A 23,560-nucleotide genomic window follows, 5' to 3' on the forward strand; every position below is an offset into this window, starting at 1 on the left:
ATGCTGAATACCAGTCACAGGACATCCAATTTTTAACACAGGAAAATGCTTACAACAGCAGAATATCTTATTTACAAGCTTTTACTACATAGTAAATTAACAATAACTTGTGGCATATTTTAAAGTAATTTTATCTTAACTGGGGGGGTTTGTTTCTTTGTTTTCCAGGGAAGAGAGAAGAAACAACGTAACTGTTACATTACTGGCAACTCCCCAGTACTCCAGCTGCCCAAAACCGCAAAATACTTTTTAGGTGCAGCTTCTTCTACAGACCTCTGTTCACATTCATTTGCTTCTCTTGCTTTTGTATGGTACAAAAAAATGTGGCATTACAGACTCACCCACAGTGGAGTTACAGTATCACCAAATGTTAATAGTTGATTCTTCTCTGAAGAAAACAAAGGAGGAAGGGGATTGAGCCTATTCAGAAGATACTCTCAACCACTAAAGAAACAGGCTCAACATTCCACAATCCCACCTTATTCCACTGCCAACCACTAATTAGCAGATAGGGTCTGAGCAACAGCTCGGATATACACACAAGATTCATATTGCCTAACTCAATTATGTTGAATACCATCATTCTCTTTCCCTCTCCTCCTATCCTATCTTCCTTATGGGTAAGTTTTTATCTCTTGAAAAGATAAAAAAGTTTTGCACGTGTATCTTTAGTTGGACTGAGTCCCCACTTCGACTGAAGTTCTTGCCAGTAATAGCAATTTCCTGGTGGACTGCAATGGTATGTTTCTACTACTATCAAAAAAGGGATCTTTAAAAGCACTTCCCCAAAGAGGAAAAATGGTAGGTGCAGCCATTTCTGAAAAAAATCTGCTTTTCAATGCCTTCTTCAGGTCTGTGGTAGCAATATCTACATATGTAAAGAAGAACATACTCTTCACTGATCATCTGTAAGCAGTGTCTTGTCATATTACAACAAGAAATGTAGAAGATGAAATAATTAGAAACAATCTGCTTCAGATTCTAAACCTGCCTGTGTAATACTATCTAGCCAGAAATGGAGAGGAAAAAAAAGTTACTGGATTGAGAAAGGCATTGACTTGAAGGACATTCCGTTGAAGAGAAAGAAGATAATGCTGGTAAAAATTGAGAAAAATATGCAAGACCAAGGTAAACACAAAGAAAAGACAAACCAACACCACCTCTAAAAGCTAAGAAATTAAGTGAGATGAGAACGCTGAGGAGCAAAATGGACTACAGAGTATTTATTACACAGGTGATACACCTCTTCAAAATATTCTGGCATATGAAAATGCTGCAATTGGATATCAAGTAGAAAAACTTTAAACAAAAAAAACAGAGGAAAGTCTACATCTAGGGGAAAAAAACAATTCAAATTTTGGAGGGGAATATCAAATAAAATAATCTGATCGGAAGAATACAAGACATAAATGGCTCCCCAACCCCAGTTCAGACAGTTAAGAGGAGGATATATTGCATTTGATTTCCTTTTTTTTTTTTAATCCCAGGGACCTGGATATGGAAATTAACTATAAGACTGGCAGGTTGCTGTCTTCAGTTTCTAAAAATTAAGTCTAAGCTTACTGACTAAGAATGATACTGAACAGTATTGTATATTCTGCAGAATGTACTAATTTTTCATGTAAGACTTAAGGTCTGTCAAGGAAGACCTCATTTTTCAGGCAAATGTCCTTCTCTGTGTACATATCATTGAGACATGTTTTGAAGAAGTGTACATTATTTTAAGCATTCTGCTGTTTTCAGATACAGCAGTAGTATTCATCGTCTTCAGAGAGCTCTTGTCTAACTTAATAAGGCATTAATAAAACAATGTATGAAGTCTATCTACATATATATGCTGTAAGTACACTGTAGGGAAAAAAAAAAACACCACCAACCAAACTCAAAAACCCCAAACCAAACTTCTAATCTAGAACAAGTATCACACTGGGACTGGAAAAGAGACAACACAAAGATTGACAAAAATGAAAAAAAATCTCTAACCTATGATCACTAGTCTATAAATCTTTGAAATAATTTGCTGTTACCTATAAAATGTAAGTAAAAGGGAATAGTAGTAGAAAAAAACGGCCAACATTTACTCAGGAAGATATCAAATGGAGGAAGGATAAAAGATAACATTTTCAGTTAAAAGGTAAATTGTTATTTTGCTTAGGACTTAGGAAGTTTTAATGCAGAGACTAAAGGAGAAGCAAGTAGTATGGTAATATGGTCTAATGTCCTTTAGATATGGGATGCCTAGAAGCCATTTTAAAGCATGTATTTTAAAATGGTATTTAATCACATCTTAGGCTTTCAGCAACTCTGAGTCCACCATATGATTAAGCTGTAGGGTATTTAATTGTCCTTGCTACTATAAGGGTCCAAGAACCTCAAGTGATACAGCCTTCTCTACCTTACTTCTGCACATTCAAGTAGTATCAGATGCCATCATCAAGTGTTTACCTTGTAACATGGATTTATATATATAGAACACATTACAGAAACTCACTGAAACACTGAAAATAAATTACCTAATATCTGTGTGACTTAGACTATTATTTGCAGAAAAGGGGAAGGGGGGGAACTACTCCACATTTAATTCTTCTTATCTGAAAATGTATTACAGTATCCTTGCTATTGGATCTGATGCTTACAGAATGAATCAGGTGTGAACTTCCAACACCTAAAATACTGAGCCTTTAAAATATTAACCTAAGACTACTTTGTTACAACCAGAAATAACTGCTAATTATTCCAGCTGCAAATTGGATAAATAAAAAGATGATGGCTGACAAGGAAGAAAATCCTTGGTTGGACAGCAACATACGAACTACCCAGAGTACTATTATCACATGTCTCCTAAGAACTTGGAGTCTACTTACATGTTCTACAGAGCATGCCCTACAGCTGCTGACATATTACATTTTGGTTAGTACTAACTTACAGTACTGGTACGGTACTTAAATAGCCTATTTACAAAGTATTCAGAAGTGAATCAGAACAGTTTTACTGGAAACAAGTGTTAATACTGCAAATAATGAGTATGTAAAAATAAGCTTTCAAACAAAAATAAGTTGGATTTTGTCCTGGTTTCAGCTGGGATAGAGTTAAATTTCTTCATAGCAGCTAGTATGTGACTATGTTTTGGATTTTTGCTGGAAACAGCGGTGATAATGTGGAGATGTTTTAGTTGTTGCTAAGTAGCACTTACACTGGTCAAGGACTTTTTCAGCTCCCCGTGCTCTGCCGGGTGCACAAGAAGCTGGGAGGGGGCACAGCCGGGACAGCTGACATCAACTGACCAACAGGATGTTCCATACCATATGATGTCATGCTCAGTATATAAAGCTGGGGAAGAAGAAGGAAGGGGGGACGTTTGGAGGGACGGTGTTTGTTTTCCCAAGTAATTGTTAGGCGTGATGGAGCCCTGCTTTCCTGGAGATGACTGAACACCCGCCTGCCGATGGGAAGCGGTGAATGAATTCCTTGTTTTGCTTTGCTTCTGCACCCAGCTTTTGCTTTACCTGTTAAACTGTCTTTATCTCAAACCATGAGTTGCCTCACTTTTACTCTTCCAATTCTCTCCCCTGTCCCACCAGGGAGGAGTGAGCAAGCGGCTGCGTTGTGCTTGGTTGCTGACTGGGGCTAAACCACAACAGATTCCCAGAATGCTCAGCATTAGCCTTAACTCTGCTCTATTCAGGTCAATAGAGGAAAAAAATCCATGGTATATCTTATTTTAATCCTCTCTGCTCCCAAAGTTAAACCTGAACCAGTGTTCTCTCCTGAGACGCTTTTTATATCTTCTAAATCTAGATTTTGCAGTTAACATACAGGATCCAGTTTTCTTTGCTTCTTGCACAGACTGAAACTACATTGGTTTTGATGGAAACACTACTGCTAGCATTTATGTTTTGTATGACTGAAACACTGAATACTTTTTTGTAGTGTTTAATACCATTTACTTTTCCATTATTTACGAGTTTGATGTTGAAATCTCTCTTTAAATCACACTGTGCCTAGCAGTAGATCACTGAATAGAAACAGGTCACCTTACTTCTGGAAAACTTGCATTTTTGGTACAGTGCTCCACCACCTACCATATACACATTTACTTCAGAACTGAATGCACATAGGCAAAGAAATAAAAATCTCCTAGTTACCGAGACAATCCTGAATATTAATTTTCTCTAAAGTATTAGAACAGGTTTAACAAAACAAAGAATAACCTATGGATATTATTTAGCTTTTTTGATATAAACAGGAATATGTGACAGCACCCTTGGACACAAATGTGAAAGTCCATGATCTATAACCAAATCAATTACTTATTAATTTGCATGATTTATAATCATATTTCATTCACTGAAAACAAAAAATACTTCCCTACTAAAGCTGTGCAAGTAATTTAAAAAAAAAATTGTATACATACTGACTTAAGTAGTGACAGCACAGATTTTTGTCCAAAACCCTACATTTTCTTCTCATACAACTTGTTACTGTAACAAAATAGACAAAAGCTTTTTATATCATTTTTTTCTCAACCCTTCTAGCCCTTTGAATCAAAAGAAAATTAAGCCAACCGATGTAAGTATAAAAGTTCACAGGCCTATTCTAGTGCTTGCTAAAATATTTCACTATATAGGGGAAGGAGGTTAAAAACACCAGGTCCCCACTCCCATGGCAGTCTTAGATTAGCCACAGAAAATAAGATGCTCTTGGAATTTCTTCATAATTTAATCATCACTAAAGAGTGTTTCTGAACTCTTCTACTAAAGCAATTCAGAAGAACACACACAGAACAGAGATCTAAAATGGTCTTTACAGTCTGCCTGCAGATACTGGAACTCATAGAGCAACAATAAAATGAAAGCAAGTTTCTGGCTAGTTTTATAACCAGCATTAAAAGATCCTGTAGGCTATTATCCACCAAATTTCAGACTGCCATAGCAATTAAGAGCTCTAAGGAACAAAGAGATTCATAGGTACCATTAATTTAAAGATGCTGAAGCAGGCACATAATGTAAAGACAGGCTTCCCAAACTCACAACTTGCCATGCGAGAACAAGTAAAAGGATAAGCACACAATAGAACGTTTGTTGTTGTGACTAAGCCACCAAACCCTTTTAATCATAGTTTATACTAGCACCACTTTTTACTCAGCAAACCTGTGACTACGTTCAACCTTTTGCCAACATGGCATTGACAAAGAGGTATGACACCATCTTTGACATTACTATACTCACAAAAACTTAGACGCATGTACACTTAGCCTAGAAAAACTCCTCCCATGTTATATGGGGAGGAACATAGGCAGGAAACTGGCAGAAACAAGAGTACACAGAACAACTTCTGCCTTCTAGGTGCAAACTTTAAGCTGTTGGAAATACTGGCCAAGAAGCTGAAATCTCAAATAAAGATTCAGTGTCATCCTCTCCATTAAAACAATACCACCTTTTATCTGTTCGTTAACTAATTCTGTATCATGCCTCCATCTGGGAGCTCAGACCTTTGAAAAATTCCTCAGGTACTCAGCTAAACAGGCATAAGCATAATGAACAAGGGCTCCAAACAAGCATTTGTTTTCACAAATGAGGCAGGTCAATATTTCCTTTAGATAAAAGGTTTTACTTTAACATAAATTCCAGAATTAATAGCTTTATTTGAAAAAATACAATATGTGCTATTTCAAAACAGCAGATCATGCAGAAGAAAATAATTCCATGTCTTACAGTTCCTCTACAACTATTTTTCTTCCTCATCTTGGATCTGTTTCTACTTGCAACATTCTTGAGGCTTATTATAGGTTTATAATTGAGGCAGAGATAAAAACGCCTATTACAAAGAGCAACAATTATTATTAACTGCTGTGAAAATAAACTGGCTTGTGTGTAACTTATGGAAAGCAACAGATGGCCAGGTAGGAGATGCTGAAACAACAACTACGAGAGTTTTTGTTGCTCACTTTGCTTTTCCACCCCGGAGAATATAATCAAGGGAAACTGCAAGCATTTCTCAAGTAATATGTTACTGCACAGAGGAATTTGGCCTGGAATAAGAGAGATGTGAAATAATGATAAACCGTGGAGGCATATTTTAAAATGTTAAGCCGAAGTCTTGGAGTTCTAAACTTGGGTTTTTTGCATAATTTTACTTTAATGAAGATGCTCCACATTCATTATGCTCCTTGATACCATTTTGGTTACCAATGCTGCTCAACCCCTCCCCCTTCTCCCCAAAAGTTATTTCGAGAGGTAAAATTGTTAAAAAGCTAACAGGCAGATTTCAAGCACAGATGAAAAAGTAAATTAAAGTGAGAGATGAAACATTGATTCAGTAGGTCTGCTTGAAAGTATGAAAACCCTTTACTTCAGGAATGCCAAGCAGCACACATCATCCAGTGCTTCATTTGCTTAGAATTGCAATGACAAACAATACCAGTATTTGCTTAAAAGAAAGACATTTCCTGTGGACCAAATAAACCACTAACAGGTAAGGAAAATAGAAACCTGAGAGCCAAAAGGGAAAGAGCACGTCATTCTATTTCTTTTCTCAAACATGAACTACCTTTAACTAAAGAGGTACCAATTTCCACAGCTGACACCAACAGAAGTACAGCTGCACTGACTTTAGGTACCCTATTGGATTGGTTACCATGGGAAAGGAAGGTTGTAGAGTAGTCAAATCACAAACAAGCTCTGCCATTTTGTCTGCACCAAGTTCCAAACACTAACAGTGAATAAGATGTTGTAGTTCAGAGATCCTGATGGGTAAAAGCTTGCATTGGCTACTCATAACCAATTTATTTTCTGCTGACACTACTGGTGCTAACAAAGTAGAGACTCTCCATGAAACAGAGAGTTCTTGCACAGTAATTCCAAATTAGTGTTTCCTCAAAAACACCACATGCTTTGAGTTACGAACCCAGAGCCCAACTCCCCATGTTCACAGGAACTTCTCTTGTCCTACTCAGCTACCTATAAAAACTGCAGGGGTGAAGGCTAAGTGAATCTGAGCACACGCTCCCAAACATTCATGCGGTCAAAGAGAGAAATGCAGAAGACAATATGCTTTCACGTATTCTGAACTAAAACTACTGCAGAAGACTGTTAGACTGATTACCAGTTGTATATCAAAATTAAGGAGGATTAGTTCAGCCCTTTAAATAGCTGGGGGGGGGATGGGGGGGGAAGAAATCACAATGATACATCCTAACACAACAGTTTGGACCTAAACTTGTACCTGACACTACTACACTTGGATGCTCTTATTGTGATTTCATCATTGATAAATCCATTTTCTCACACTCTGTAAGTCCAGTCATTAGGAAAAAGCTTGGCCCAAATCCTACAAAAACTCAGAATTACACCATCAAAACAGACCACAAGCAGATATGCTCAGACTCCATCAAGGAACATTCACCACCACACATTTTTGAATGCATAACATTGGTAGGATATATGCCGGCAGCCGAAGCACCCAAACTTGACCTATAGCCATACAATAGATTTTAGATGGTGTTTGCAAAAATAAAAACTTCCATAACCTGATTCATTTGCAGTCGCACCTAGATAGATCCAGGTACATTCTGGATCAAGGCCACCAAAACATAGAAATAACTGTACAATTCTCATTCTTCATTGGAAAAATCTGGATATTCATATATGTCACTCCAAAGACATGAAAAAAGTCTCACACACTGATGCTACAAGTTCACAGAACCTCCTCAACTCCTTTTGTCTAAACAGTATGGTAGGAGAAAGAGAAGCGGAGAGCCCTGTTGAAACATCCAAGTCTTGTCAGACACTAACAACAGCAACATAGTAAATACTGCTAGGTCCCACCAGCCCACTTTTTAAAATCCCAACTTCAAGAACTTACCAGAACAAAAGCTGTAGTTACTCCAATTCCACTGGAACGTATCATCTTACTTGAAATATCACATTCAGCACCCAAAGCCCATAGGAACCCAAAATTTTTTGGCCTCAAGTGCCTAACTTGTACTGTCAAAATAAACACGTTGCTGCTCCCATTAAACAGGAAAATTCAGCCTCCAACACACCCTGGTGCAAAGCAACGCAAGAATGAAAATATGGGAGCAAGACCTTGCCAAACCCATCAGATCCTTTGTGAACACAAATATCTACGCTCGAATGCACAGAACAAAGTACTGAGACACACTTAGATGACAAGGGAAATCTGCACCTTCTTAAATCCTGGCCTTAGAGACCCTGGAAAGGTTAAGCGTAATTTTCTTACTTAGATTTTTCAAAGCTTTCTTTCTTTTTTTTTTTTTTTTAACTAGCAGGTTGTCCTGTACTTTTTTTTGGCCCGTTCAACCGATTTCGCAAAGGTAGAGGCGGGACAGCTGGAGAGAACCACTAAAGAAGATGTAACAGAGTAAGGAAAAGGTAACGCTAAGGTGGAGATATGTGGACCATGGGGCAGCCTCACCTCCTGGATTCGCCTGCGCGCCCGCTGCAGCACCTCCTCGTACCCCTTCTGTCGCAGCTCGCTCAGGCTCTCGTAATACTCCTCGGGGTCGTCAGTCTCAGTGAAGAGGACCTGCGAAAGGATCTTCCAGCCGCAGGTATCCAAGCTGTGGACCAGGTACACTTGCAGTTTGTAGCAGAGAGCGTCCATCTCCTGCTCGGAGAGCTCCGGGGCTCCGAACAGCACCGTCCACATGCCCGACGGCTCCTCGGGGAAGGAAGGCAGGTAGGGCTCCAGCTCCGAGTTCACCGAGCACAGCTGCTGGTGCACAGCCCGCAGGTCCTGGAACGAGAAGAGGCCGGCCCAGCTGCACTCCTCCCCCGCGGGCTCGGCGTCGGCAGCGGCCGGCTCAGCCGCCGGCAGCAGCGCGGGCGGCAGCGACACGGCGCCGGCCGCCTCCTCCTTCCCCAGCTCCAGCACTTCGATATCTTCGGCGGCACCTGCCGCCCCCAGGCTTCGCCGCGGCCGCCGGGCCGGGCCGCTCCTGCCGCACAGCGGGCTCTTCGGCAGCGCCTCGGCCGCCGCGCCCCGCGGCGGGCCCGAGTCCGAGCCCGAGGCCGGGCCCCTGCGTGCTGAGGGGCTGCCAGCCTTGGGGGCGGCTCTGGCCTCGGCGGGGCCGCCGCGGCGGAGCTCCCGCGAGCCGCTGCGCTGGCGCTGCGCCGTGCGGTTATGGCAGGTGATGGCGAACTTGCCCTCGATCTCGTTCCAGGCCACGATGAAGACAAACTTCTGCTTCTCCCGCTCCTGGAAGGCGTGAGGCCTCACGGCCACCCAGTCGGCCTCCAGCGTTTCCTCCAGGGCGAAGGCGGACATGGCGCTGCGCGGCTTCCCACGCACGCACGCCGCCCCCACCCTCGACGCTCCCGTCCCCTCAGCCCCCCCGCTCTCCCCGCCGCGCCGCGCGCCGGACAGTAACGGCTGCCCGCAGCCCCGCCTCACCGCCCGCCACCAGCCATCTTAGCAGCGGCGGGACGGGGAAGGCGCTGCGGCGGGAGGATGCGCCGGGTCCCCGCCGGAGCGGCGAGGGAGGTGGGGGAACGGGGTGGGGGTACAGAGAGGAGTCCCCTCCTCTCCGCTCGCAGCCCGTCGCTGAGAAAGCCTCCTCCTCCTCCTCCTGCCCCTGGGACCGCCGCCACCTCTGGTCATCGACCCGCCGCCGCGGCGGACAATGCCCGGTGCCCCCGCACAGGTACTCGCACACGTCACGTGGGGCCGGATCTGTTTACAAGCGGCGGCGGCGCTGCGGCAACTCAGCGCCGGCCCCGCCCCCTTTAAGCCCCGCCTCCCGCCCCGCAGAACGCCTTTCCCATTGGCTATCGCCATAGTTACCCCGGCGGGTGCCGCCCCTTTCTCCGCCGGCCACGCCCGCCGCACCTCCCGTCCTCCCTCCTGGCGCTCCCGCGGAGGGCGGGGTGGGGCTGTGTCCCGCCTCCCCATCGGGTGGACAGCGCGGCCGTGGGGGCGCCGCGCGCTGCCCGCTGGGAAGGGCGCGCGCTGGGCCGCGGCGGGGCCGTTGGGGCGGGGGGTTCCGCCCCGGGAGGAGCGGTCGGTTTGGGGTGAGGCTGGCTGCCGCCGGCGGGCAGCTTCCGAGGCAGCGCTGGCTTTTTTCGCTGCGGCTCCGGCATGGCTGTTAACCCCTGCCAGCCCGGCGGGACGCGGCGGCCCTGCGCCGGACTGCAGCCAGTGCTCCATGCCGCGGCCTCCGCCCCCAAGCTGCTACTAGGCTTCTAAGTGTGGGGGCCCATCCGGGCCCTCCCGCGGGGAATGGTGTCTGTGGAGGGTTTGTTTCTGCTTTTCCTGTAAAGTGGCTTTCTGAGTGGGCACAGGAAAGGATGTGGTGTTTCAGCAGCTCGTTTTAATTGTATGACTTCATTCCGATTAGAGGTTGAACTGAAATACTGCAAAGATCCCATTATAAAGAGTGCCTAACGGTATGCAGTGCAGCAGAATTTTGCGCGTGTGGTTGGGCTGCAGAAGAGTGCAGCATCTGTGTGAGACCTGGAGACAAGGCAGTGCTCTGAAATAGCTGTCATGGGCAATTGCATACTTCTATATCTGAAGTAAATGTGCTGAGACACAGCTTTTTGTGCTCGTGTTGGCCAGTCCTGCTTAAGAATTGGCAGTGCCTGCAGTGCTCTCTGAGGTTTCAAAGTGTATTGCAGAGCACGTAGGTTACAGTAAGCCAACACAGTCAACTCTCATAAGCATGTCTGAAAGGAATGATGAATCACCTGTGATTCCAAGGCCAAGGGCTGGTTTCCTGGTGCCCTGTGGGGTATTCCATTCCTCCTCTTGTATAAATGAAAAAAAAAGACTATTTCTTACTATAACAATCCCAAAATACTTGCATCAAAAATAAGATCAGTAGGCAATATTGATTGGCCTATCTATGATACTGTCCTCCTCCAAATTAGAGGAAGCACTGGGGAAATAAGATATTCTCAACTGAGTTTGCCAGAGAATCAAGAGTGAGTCACAGCTTTTTTGTAAGGTTACTGTGTTGACTAGCATCCTGTCCTTGGAGGCCAAAGTATTTGAGGAGGGCCTCTGGCAGGCCGAAGATTCTCTGGTCATTAACAAAGCAGCCTCATATATGCAGGAGAATCAAGGTTACGTCTTTGGGTTACATTACTCAGTCACAGCAGTTAGAAAAGAGGAAATTACGGCGCAGCAGGCAGAGGAAGGACCGTATGTGCGTTCTAAAGCTAAGAATGATGTGTGCTGTACGTCTTGGAGAGCAGCATTCTTTCTGCTACCATAAATTTAGGCACCAGATCAAAGCACCTGTGAAATGATCTGGAAGATTGGATTATGCCCCACGTGAAGTGGCCAAGCAAGCAAGCAAAGAACATATTGGTGGAGGAAGTACAGTCTCTTTTTGTTAAGTATTCAGAAACAAATTTTCAGTAGATGAATGTAAGCAGCAATCCAACTTTGTCTTAGTAATGCATGAAAGAAAAATTAAAACAATGAAGATGCAACCATATAGGTATGTCTATATTTCCAGGCTTAAGAGAATTACGCATGGATTCAAAATTGCTCATCAGCCAAAGGATCAGAGTCTTAGCATTTCAGGTATGTTACTGTGGAGGCTGAGGTCTTCAAAGCAGTTTTAGCCTGGCTGTTCTCAGCAGAGGGGCAAGCCAGTATGATTAAAGCAGATATTGGGTAAATGTAACATCTGGGCACTGGCTGAAAAAATTCTGACAATCACTTGGCTACAATCAAGTTTCTGACAGGCCTCTCTTCATGCAGCAGAAAAGCTGTCCCATCAGCTATCAAGAGCCATTGATTTTGCCAAAATTGTATGCTTACAGAAAAACCTGGAAGAACATAGCAATTTTTCAAAATCACGTTACCAAGGAGCCCTGAGTAGCGTTCATAGTAACTTCTGTACTGGGGGACATGCATAACTTGTCATTCAAAAACATATTAAGGCAGGCTTTGTGGATGTTGGTGAATTGTTCGTAGGGGTGGTTAAAGGAAACACATCACTGATTTCTCCCAAATAAACAAGCAAAAAATTAAAAGTACATTCTTAAAGGCCTAAATTGCTTTCTGAACCGGGCTTGTGGTGGGGTGTACTCTTCATCACTAAGCAGAAGTGAGTGAGGCAGAACTTAACCAGCCTGACGTGCAGTTGATTCCCACACTTTTAAGTGGTGCCAAGATTGCAGCAACTGAAAGAACTACTGGGGCTTGTCTCTGAAGAAAACCCAAGCTGTCTGGAGAAAAGGGAACTACTGCCATGCTGCTGCCAAGACTATGGCGTTTCAGCACATGAGGATCCCATCACCATCATGGAAACTGCGCACATGAGAGATCCCTAGTTAACCTTACCAACAGGGCTGTCAGAACTAGCAGTTACTCAGCCAACAAGGTGGATTGTTATATTTTATAGAGCCAAGGCTTTTTGAGAGCCACAAGCATCCTGTCGCTAGTGAGCTGAAATGTAAGGTTAGGAATTCAATTGATGTCCTATTTTCTTCATAAGAACTGGGTCAAGAGCCAGAACTTTCAAGGCAGGGAGTACTCTGAGTAATTGCTATCCCTGGGCAGTCTCCAAGCAGCGATATTTAATAAGATCTTGAATTAGTAAGCCAGTGAAGAGTAGGTTTGCAAACTTCCAGGACTTACTCTGTGCTTTTTCTGCCTTGCAGTATCAGTTCCCTGAGCCTGCATCTGCTGGTTCTCAGACATGATCTCTGGTCCCGTTGGTGCTGGGAAAATAAGGAAACTACAGAATCCAAATTCAGCACAAAAGGTAGCCTGCCTGGGCAGATGTGTACATAATACATACAGAACTGGGCTGGTGGTGGGATGAAGCCCTGTGGAATTGCACATATGTACTTACTTGCACATGTGTGGGGTAGATTAGTGATTGCTGGGCGCCTCTGTGGTAGACAAAAACCACTTTGCAACAAGAGAGACAATTGGAGCAGTCCTGTCTTGCAGGCTGGATGAGTTGGGAGCGACAGTGCTTGCAGCTCTTTTTAGTGGTTTACAAAGCAATTCATAAACTTGTTTGTTTACAGAAACGATATTCTTAGGTGCTCCACCCAAGTACATGGCAACAGGGGAAATGATCCTGATGACAGAAGGAACACTTTGTAGCTTTGAGAATTACAAAGTTTTTTAAAAATACTTGATTTTTTGTCTTAAGTGCAAAAATGCAAGAAATATTTTGAACTTAAAGAAAAATACTTTTTGGCATGCTTAAGATCTCATGATAAAATGAAGAAAATTTTATCAAACAGTTCCCCAAAAAGTAATATTTTCTTTGAAGACAAGAGGGAAAAACTCCAGTCATAATATTTTGAGATTCCTAAAAATATTGATCTACAAAGAAGATGCCTACTTGGCTCTGAATACAGAGTACTGAGCTGTGCAGCAACATCAAGACTGTAGTGGGGCATTGGAAGCTATTAATCAAGGAAAGAGGAAGCAATATGTTTAGCCACATCCACAATTCAACTCAATCAAGAACATTTGTAACTAGGCGGGGAAGCCACAAACCACAGAACAAGCATCAGTTTATAACAGACGAAATACCTACATGAATCTAAAAAAAAGGAAATTATTGTTCCTGTGGTAGTGAATACAGTCTGCCTTCTCATTAATCAGTGGAACAAGAAAACAGTTTAGATGTTTTTAAGTAGTCTTAGAGGTTCCATCTTCTCTCTCCTTGATACAGTGATGGGGAGATTAATAGCCTGACAAACCTCGTGTGTCTGCAAGATCACAGCAGGCCTGTACTAAAGTAGTTTGAATGTATGGAAAAATATTTATCTGAAGAAATCTGGATAGCCTTTTGGGTGAAAAGAATGGGTTGAATACCACTCAGCTTTTGACCGCTTTTGGTAGGGGGAGGGGGTCTGAAGGGGTGGCTTTTCTGACAAGATGCCAGAAGCTTTCCCCCATGTCCCATAGAGCCAACACCAGCCGGCTCCAAGAGGGACCCACCGCTGGCCAAGGCTGAGCCCATCAGCAGCAGAGGTAGTGCCTCTGGGATAACATGTTTATAAAAGGGTAAAAACTGCTGCACAACAGCAGCTGGAAGACAATAGTGAGAATATGTGAGAGGAACAACCTTGCAGACCCCAAGGTCAGTGAAGAAGGAGGGGAGGAGGTGCTGGAGCAGAGATTGCCCCGCAGGCTGTGGTGAAGACCATAGTGAGGCAGGCTGTCCCCCTGCAGCCCATGGAGGTTAATGGTGGGGAGCCCCTATGCCAGAGAAGGTGGATGTGCCCGAAGGAGTCTGTGACCCTGTGGAAGCCCATGCTGGAGCAGGCTTCTGGCAGGACCTTCAGCCCTGTGGAAAGGAGCCCACACTGGAGCAGGTTTGCTGGCAGGACTTGTGACTCTTCAAGGAACCCATGCTGGAGCAGTCTGTTCCTGAAGGACTGCCCCTTATGGAAAGGACCCATGCTGGAGCAGTTTGTGAAAGACTGTAGCCTGTGGAAAAGACCCATGTTGGAGAATTTCATGGAGGTCTGTCTCCCATGGGTGGGACCCCACATTGGAGCAGGGGAAGTGCATGAGGAGGAGGGAGCAGCACAGACAATGCATGATGGGCTGACTGCACCCCGCATTCCCTGTCCCCCTGCACTGCTCAGGAGGAGGAGGTAGAGAAATTGGGAGTGAGGTTGAGCCTGGGAAGAAGGGAGGGGTGGGGGGGAAGGTGCCTTTAGATTTGTTCGTATTTCTCGTTATCCTACCCTGATTTGATTGGCAATAAATTAAATTAATTTCCCCAAGCTGAGACTCTTTTGTCTGTGATGGTAATTGCTGTCCTTGTCCTTATCTCAACCCCAGAGCCTTTTGTCATATTTTCTTCCGCCCTTGTTCAGCTGAGGAAGGGGAGTAATAGAGCAGCTTGGTGGACACCTGGCAGCCAAGGCCAACCCACTGCAACCACTTATCTTTTTAGTGTGCGATCCTGGCATCTCCCATAAGCATGTAAGCTGTTGTTCTTTTGGTCTGAGGGAGGAAGACTTTGAATGCTGGATGAGTCGTTTGTATATCCAGTACATTTCCAGACCATCTGACCCCTGCAAGATTCTGCAGGGCTTATGTCACTGCATTATATGCTTGCTGAGATGAGCATAGCGGACTATTGTAAGCACAGCCAATGCTGTCCTTGGGTCACAATTTGGATGGTAAAATTTCTAAATGTGTTCTCTAAAAGGCTAAGAATAGTTTGAGTAATGGACCTAAATTACTCAATTACATGATAAAGAGTTAAGTGTGCCATTTCTAGCCATTACTCAAGAGGTCTTAGCTCGAATCTGATAAATATAATCTATTAAAGTGACAAAAATCTGTACTCAGCCAAGAAAGCATCAGGATTTGTTTGCATGTTTGTGACTTTCAATGCTGTCTTACCAGATATGGAATTTGATCTCCAATCGAGGCACCACCTTCAGGGAGTGACAGGAAATTTGTCTTTTGCTGTCTAGTTAATCCTTATTGCTTTCTCTGTATGGCTTAAGATTCTAAGTGTGATCAATTATCAAATTAAGTATCTGTGATTTATGAAATCATGAGAGCACTGTCATAATTTTTTTTCACCAAAGTATTCTGATGTTTATCATTCTGCCCCTCATTCATACAGGTCAGGAAAGCCAAGCCCAAGGACGCTTGCTGATTTTCTTTATTATTCTCTCACTGTCTTAAGACTGCCCAGTGTATTTTGAGTCACTTGCTAGCCCCACCACAGAAACTAGTGTATCTCCAGCCTGTATGTAATCTCCCTGCTATTTCAGCTGTACTATTCTAAATAGCCAACCTGTTTTTGTTAAAGCTGCCTTGTGTACATTTGTGTAGGATTCAGTCACAGTGCTGGCTGCAGTATAGACGTACTTAAAGCTTTTGAAGAGCGACATCTTAGAAAATTTATTTTTGGTTGGCACAACAGCAACAGAGTATGCTAAGACAGAGGCAGAGCTGGGGTAGAAGCTAAAACACAAGGCAGACTAACACCAGTATTAATGGACATAAAAAATAATAAAAATTATTAGACTAGTATGATATTTACTAAGCACAGAGTATTTTCCTAGGTGTTTAGAAATTCTGCCTCCTAGTAAAACGTGAATCAGCAGGCTAGAGCGAAGTTTGAAGTCTTACCAGCTTTTGAGCATAAATAACTACTGATAGCAGTGATAGTTTGGCAGATATGTGTTCCAGCATTTTGGGATCCAATGAGATTGGAGACAGTTCAAGACAGAGGACAGCCTGCTGGATAAAGAAACGCACACTAGTGAGAAAGTTTTGCAACAAAAATCTCCAGAGCGCTATGGAAACACTCAATACAACAGCACAAACTCAGCTTATGGAGTGAAAGGTCACAGTAATGCTGCTGATGTACATGCAAGCCTTCATCCTAAGTGTTCATATCAAAGCATGTCAGGACAAGACCCTTACATCTAGGAGATCTGAGGTATTCTCCTCTACACATCAGTAGAAGGTCTGACATTTAGCTTCACTTACGAAAGAGGTTCTCATCCTGATTAAACTGTTCTGGAGAAATGCTGGATAGCATCAGCTGCTGTCTATAGACATAGCTACACCCGAAGCTGCTACATACTTGAGTCTGATCCAGTTATTCAGTACAGGAGAAACAGATGGTATCTTCATCTGGTTCCATCTTCAGCTGAATTGCCATGTGATCCCACTGCCAGCACTGAGGAAGGGAAACAGTCCTTGTTAAAAGAAGTCCAGATCTTCTGCTGAGGAGCCTCTGTGCTTTCCAGCAGATGGATAAAATCCCTCCTTAATTCCAGATGGTCAGATTTTGAAGAGTAGCAAAGTCTGAGAGAGATCATAAGGAACTGTAATAGTAGCTTAAACGAGAGTGATGAAGGGGAGTTGAATTACCTTTCTTTTTGTAATGTCACTGGGCATTGCTGTTTGGCATGCCTCTAAGTAGGTATTTGCAGTGAAGCAGCAAAGTTCAAGGATGTGGGATGGGAGAGGGCATAGTGTTAGAAATAATACAAGTTTCTGTATTCAAATAATGTTCAGCATTTGTAGAAAGTGTTTGTTTCTCTGATTCTTTATCACTGTCACGTGATAGCTGATGAATAGCTGGGCTGGAAGAAAATCAGGCTTGTAAAAGGGAAAAGAACAGCTTTTATTTTTAGACAAATATGTTTTTTCCTCTCAAGTAGACTTTCCAACTCTTTACATGGAAATGCACCTTCTGATTGTGGGCCCTTCAGAACAGAAACAACATCCACACCCTTACTTTACAAAGTTGTTTGTAGACAGAAATGAAACATGGCCTTTTTAACTGAAATTACAAGGTTAACCGTGTCAGATTTTATGGTACTAATTTCAAGCCCATTTAACGAGTCTGTTTTCAGTTTTTACATTTATGCCTCAGGCAAACAATTTATTCTATGAGCAATAGAATATTCCAAACTATTTTCTTACAGATTTATGTTCTGTATCCTCAATTCAATGTCCTAACTCACCCTGCACCTCCCCCCCAAGGTTCCACCCCATCTGGGTAAGCATCAGCATGTGCTATGACTCATCTAAAGCTATGTTAATACAGGTATGTGTGTCTTGGTTGGTCAGCTGATACAAAGCATAAGCTGTGTGTATATGTGTACTTTAATAGCAGATTTTTTTTTTAACTTGTAAAAAATGCATTTACCCCTTGGCACTTTACCAGTTGAACCAGATGACTTCTTGGGGTCTCATCCAATCGGAATCATGTTGTGATTCAACCTGTTAAAATTAGATTACCTTTGGATACTTCAGCAGTTGGACTCATCCAACATGAATTATTTTGCAATTCAGTGCAAATATTGGCCAGCACATGCAAATATTATTAGGTGTGGAGCGGCAGGGACACAGACTGATGGGTGGTGATTGTGTAAGGCTTGTTTTCTCAGAAGATCAGGCTAGCATAGCATACCCAGCAGTGGGCTCTGAGACTGGCACTTCAGTGTTGCTAGCTCAGGCTCTGCTTCTCCTATTACCAAGGTTTACTTTCAGCATCTGTTCAACAAATTTGCTCCATACCTGACATTATGGAAATGAAACCTAATTACACTATAAGCTATTATCATATATTTTAACAATCACCTATTTGGTTTTAGCATAATATAGCATACATAAGACAAAACAATTTTTATTATGGTACTGTATACTTGCTTTAAGGCTGTAGTCGTGTTTTCTTTTGCAGAGAAGTGTGACATCTGTAGGAATATTTTTATTAATGATTTCTCATAAGCTTGTCGTTAATTAAAAGCTGACACATTTTCCAGCCAGTCTTTATTCCTAGAATTGCATCATACGGTAAACGCTTGTTAACATCCTTTGCTGTTGATGCAAGATCTAAAGAATTCTGAGTTGTTATTCAAGTTCCTCTTGGTAATTTCTTGTCATCATACTGTGGCAAATCCTTTCTGTTTAATTATATCAAAGCTCTGTTCAGTATGTTTACTCCTTTGGAGATATTCAGGTTGTCATAACCATAGTTGTAAAAAAATATAAGACTAACAAAGTTTAAAATAAGAGAGAGATTTATTAGACAAATGCAGCTGGGGGAAAAACATGCTCTTTAAATATTGTTAATTGATACTATCAGTTAAATTCTGTTCTGTCTCCTTCATTGTTTACAGGATCCTTTTTGGTAGTATAAGGTTTGTTTTCGTAATGATTATGTTATTTTCTATTTGTTGAGCATGTCCCTGCTTCTTTTCCTTGGTAATTCCGTGTTTGTTTATCAACACAGAAAACTCATTTATGCGTTAATCACTCTGTTTCTGCTTATTTAAAATATCACTGATTCTTCTGTAATTAACAACTGCATTCTTTTTAATGGCTTCCTGTTTTCTGTAAGACTTAATGGACTTTAACCTATTTTGTCTTTTGATCATTTTCAGCTGAAGTTTTGAAAATGTCTGCTGACAGAAAGAGATCTACTGAAGTTCTCCTATTGCAGCTAATTCAAGTCAGCTCCAATATATTCTGGTATGGATATTATTGGATATGTCAGAGGAGTACAACATCTTGAACCAAAAATTTCTATCACCTCCTCTCTTGTTTATATTTGGTCCAGTAAGATATGGATCATTTCCTTCTGGAAATAGAGGTTTCACTAGTGACCTTGTTAATAACAGGAGACTCCCCATCTGGTGCCCTTGTTTAGCATCCCTTCATTTTAATTTCAGAAATTACATTTGGAATTTTCCTGAGGATTCTGAGTGGTACCAGATGTATTTTATATGACAATGGGAATTATTTTTTACTGCAGGACCCTCTTTTTAATTTGTAGAACGGCAAAAGCTTCAATGCCATTTCAGTTATCAAAAATGTCACTTCAGTGTAGTTTATTTGTAACTCGTTACTACAGCTATCTGAATGTGAGTTTCTACGGTCCCTCAAATCTGCTTTAATATTTTACAGACATCTATGTGTGTAACTTTACTACCCTGAATTGTCTCACTGACTTGAAAGGAACATCTTCCATTTCAAGTAGTAAGGCAAATATTTCACATAAGGTATTTCTCTTGACATGTTTGCAGTCAGAGCAGGCTAAAAAGCTAGAAACTTTAAAGCTGTAGAGTTTCCTTGTTAACTCAGACTAATTAAGGCTAACTATGAAGCAAGGGAAGGGATCTGGGAAAAGGTGGTATAAAAAGGGAAACCTGCAGTGAGGCCATAGGTAGTGGCAACGTACTTCTTATGTTAAACAATTACCAAGAGCCTAGGTTTAGTCTAATTTGACCACAGCTTTTAAGAGGCCACTTGAACAGAACTCCGGGTAGGCTTACCTGGTTTAGGTGGAGTCAGATATTGCTACTTTTATTACAGAATCAGGAACTATATCTGGGAAGGACCTCAACAGGTCAGGCAGAACATCCATTCTCCCGGAACATAATTCACTGCAGGTAACTCATTCCTGCCAGATGTTCCAGCCGTCTCTTTTGTGATGTGTCCAATGACACAGATTTCTCAGTCTTTCTCAGTAGGCAAACTATTATACCACCAAGTTTTCTTTGCAATGGGAAGATGTTTCCTTGTGTCTAACTTATTTACATTCTGCAGTTTCCATACTGGCTGAAGTCCTTTGGTTCTATATTGGCTAGAATCTGTGATATTAGCAGGGAATAATAAATTGGGAGAGGATGGATGCCTATGAACCTGGCATGCATGGACAGTCTTTCCAAGGAAAGTGGCTACACAGAAGACAGCGCAGAATGGTGCTGTGGGAAGAAATGGAGATGCTGCAGTGGCTGCTGAGGCCAGAAAGGAGGTGTAAGCTGCAATGGGGTAACAAATTATACCATAGTTGTAGGCCAGAATCTTGAAGGCAAGAATATGAATGATCTGAACTACAAAAAGGCACTCAGGCTTCATCTCATTGTCATTAGAACAACTGTGTTTTCTCAGGTTTATGTAACCAGGTTATGTAAAGTGAGTTTTAGCATAAAGGACTGCCTTTTACTTCAATAAAGGATATCAGAGTAAAAGCAGCTCCTTCCTGGGGAGAGCAGAGATGGCTGGGGCTCCTAAGTCAGTGAGGATGGGGAGGTACCCCAAGAACGGCAGCTAAGGAGTGAGAGGAAGAACACTGGGAAGAAGAAAATAATGAAGAAACAATGGCACAGTGTTTATAGAGTCAACTGGGGGGGGATGGAGAGACGATAGTGGCATCCTGTATTGATTAGAAGCTTTAAGCCTGTTTTACTGGAACAAATGAGTCAGGAGGGTTAAAGGTATTTATTTATATGACCCACTGTACAATACTGAATAGTCAAAATCTCACCATTGAGAAACACCCAAACATCCTTCAACAAACACCCACATCTTAAAAAAACCCAGAAGTTTAAACCTGTATTAGCCACAAAGAAAAGAAAAAAATGGAAAGCAGTTGAAGGAGATTTTAACCACATCTCTTACTTCCTTTCTTCATAGCTGCAGTAGTTGTTGTTGGTTTGGTTTTGTATCTTATAATAAGGGAAACTGTTGTATTTGGCAGCCTTTTAGGTGGTATTAAAGATGGTAATAATTGTTCTTTTTGGATGAAGAAGAAGTTAAGATGATGAGCCAAAGCTGCTGTTATTACTGTTGTGGTAAAAGCCTGAATCTGCCTCCTAAATGATAAATAAAGACAAACACAGACAAAAAGGGGAAAGTAAAAAAAAAAACGAAGTTAGAAAATGCATCTCCTGTTTCTGCTCCTGACTTTAATTTACAGTATTGTTGCTAAAGGAGACCATAGCACATGGTGACTCCAAGATTTGGCTTTTACAAGCATTGAGCTGTTTAAAGGCTTTGCTTTACTCTGCCTCCCTGTTTTAGATTTGCATCAGTGCTGCCAAAAAGAGTGATCTAGCTGGCTAAGACATAAGCTGAAGGCATAGGAAGAGGAGCAGAAAAAAAAAGGTGTCGGGGAAGAAAAGGGGCACAAGTGAAAAGCTGTGACAGTAGGAATGCAAGTTGTCTTCCGACAGCTGCATTTGCTTAAGCTGGAGGAAGGGGTAGTACTATGCATACAGACCTCTAGGCACTGCTGTATTCGGAGTGCTTCTTAGGACTGAGGAAAGGAAACCCAGAGGGGTTACAGTGGCTCTACCTTGCCACACAATCTTTTCATGCTCCTTGGGTGGCTACCTGGAGATGTCTCTAGCTGACTTGTACAGATAATACTGTTTTACAGCCTGCCACCATTGGAAAAGGCCTCTAAGATCATCAAGTCCAACCATCAACACACTACCACCATGCCTCCTAAACCATGCCCTGAAGTACCACATCTACATGTTTTTTGAACACCTCCAGGGATGATGACTCAACCACCTCTCTGGGCAGCCTGTTCCAGTGCCTGACCACTCTTTCAGTGAAGAAATTTTTCCTAACATCCAATCTAAACCTCCCCTGACTCAGCTTGAGGCTGTTTCCTCTTGTTCTATCACTAGTGACTTGGGAGCAGGGACCAACACCCACCTCACTACCACCTCCTTTCAGGTAGCTGTAGAGAGCGATAAGGTTTCCCCTCAGCATCCACTTCTCCAGACTAAAGAACCCCAGTTCCCTCAGCTGCTCCTCATAAGACTTGTTCTCCAGACCCTTCACCAGCTTTGTCACCCTTCTCTGGACACTCTCCAGCACCTCAATGTCCTTGTACTTAGGGGCCCAAAACTGAACACAGTATTTGAGGTGCGGCTTCACCAGTGCTGAGTACAGGGGCACATCACTTGCCTATTGCTGCCGACCACAGTATTCCTGACACAAGCCGGGATGCTGTTGGCCTTCTTGGCCACTTGGGCACACTGCTGGCTCATATTCAGCCAGCTGCCAGCAAGCACCCCAGGTCCTTTTCTGCTGGGCAGCTAAGCACCCTGTCTGAGCTTCTGTCAGGGCATCATGTGCCTTTGAATACCAGATAATCAGACAATCTGAGCTGCTATTATAGTTTGAGAGCCATGCATAACTCTTCAAATTATATGATTTACCATGCTACTGACCTTTATTTCTTTAAAGAACCAATACGCTTTTATTTGAGCTGGAATGGATACAGGGTAAACATCAACTAGCCCTCATTATCCATTTTTTACTTACCTTGGGAGTAAAACCTAATTTTATAAGACAACTGTAGAATGGTTTGTGTTGGAAGGGACATCTAAAGATCATCTAGTCCAACCCTCCTGCCACGGCAGAGATGTCTTTCATTAGATCAGGTTGCTCAAAGCTCTGTCCAACCTCACTTTGAACACTTCCAACCGTGTAGTATCCACAACTTCTCCAGTCAACCTGTTCCAGTCTCTCTCCACCCTTGTTATAAAAGATTTCATGAAAGTTTTTTTCATGTTTATTTTGCTGCAACTCTTTTAGGACCAAATGAACTTTCTGCCTTTCTTTACTCTCTGGTTTTCAAAATGGTTGGTTTGGCTGGGCTTCCGCACAGGAGCCCAAGCCCTGTGTTTCTCTTCAGCTAGCAGCAAACATTCTCTTAATCTACATTTAATGATATTTCCCATCTTACAATCTACTTAGAAGTTCCCATATTTACCACACAATTTTGGATTAACTGCATATCTTCTTCATACCAAGTTGGACTTTTGTACTTTGGACACCTTAGGACTTTAGTTTCTACCCCTCAGGCCAGGGCTTTGGTGGGAGACCAAGCCCCTTCACTTGCTTGGGCTTGTAGGCAAAACCAGCTGATGTTGTATGAAAAGATTTGAATAAAATCAAAGACTTTTTCCAATTACATTCAAATATCTTCTTCACATTGTCTGGAAATAAAAGCTGTTTCAGTGACATTAGATAGAAATACCAACAAAATAGGTTTATGTTTTTTGTTTTCTGTCTCAAAGATCAGAGGAAAACATTTTTATTTCATTACGAAAATGAAATTTTGGGAATCTTTTAAATAACACAAGCATTTTCTTTGTAAAATACTGAGCAGATTCAAATTTATTTTGCTAGAATACTGTGGTTTGTGAAGTGCAGACAAGCAATGGGAGCTATTGTGCCTTCAACCTTTAAAACAAAATCATTTGGGGGCCCAGGAGGAATTAACTGGTGCCTGAATAAGGGCTAAGGACTGTTTTGCAATTAGATCTTC

The 23,560-nt window shown here is 42.5% G+C and overlaps 1 protein-coding gene across 2 annotated transcripts in view; it reads right to left on the reverse strand.

The window, feature by feature from the left end:
• JMY (junction mediating and regulatory protein, p53 cofactor) overlaps positions 1-9,333 on the reverse strand; it is a 71,442-nt gene extending 62,109 nt beyond the window's left edge. For both annotated transcript variants that reach the window (XM_064439628.1, XM_064439627.1), the window contains exon 1: positions 8,437-9,333. In XM_064439628.1, the coding sequence (XP_064295698.1) occupies positions 8,437-9,288 (852 nt within the window). In that variant the 5' untranslated portion in view covers positions 9,289-9,333. The remainder of the gene's footprint in view (positions 1-8,436) is intronic.
• Between the last annotated feature and the right edge of the window lie 14,227 nt (positions 9,334-23,560).

The sequence above is a fragment of the Phalacrocorax carbo genome, chromosome Z (genome assembly GCF_963921805.1).
Source record: "Phalacrocorax carbo chromosome Z, bPhaCar2.1, whole genome shotgun sequence".
In the NCBI taxonomy this organism is placed as follows: Eukaryota; Metazoa; Chordata; class Aves; order Suliformes; family Phalacrocoracidae; genus Phalacrocorax; species Phalacrocorax carbo.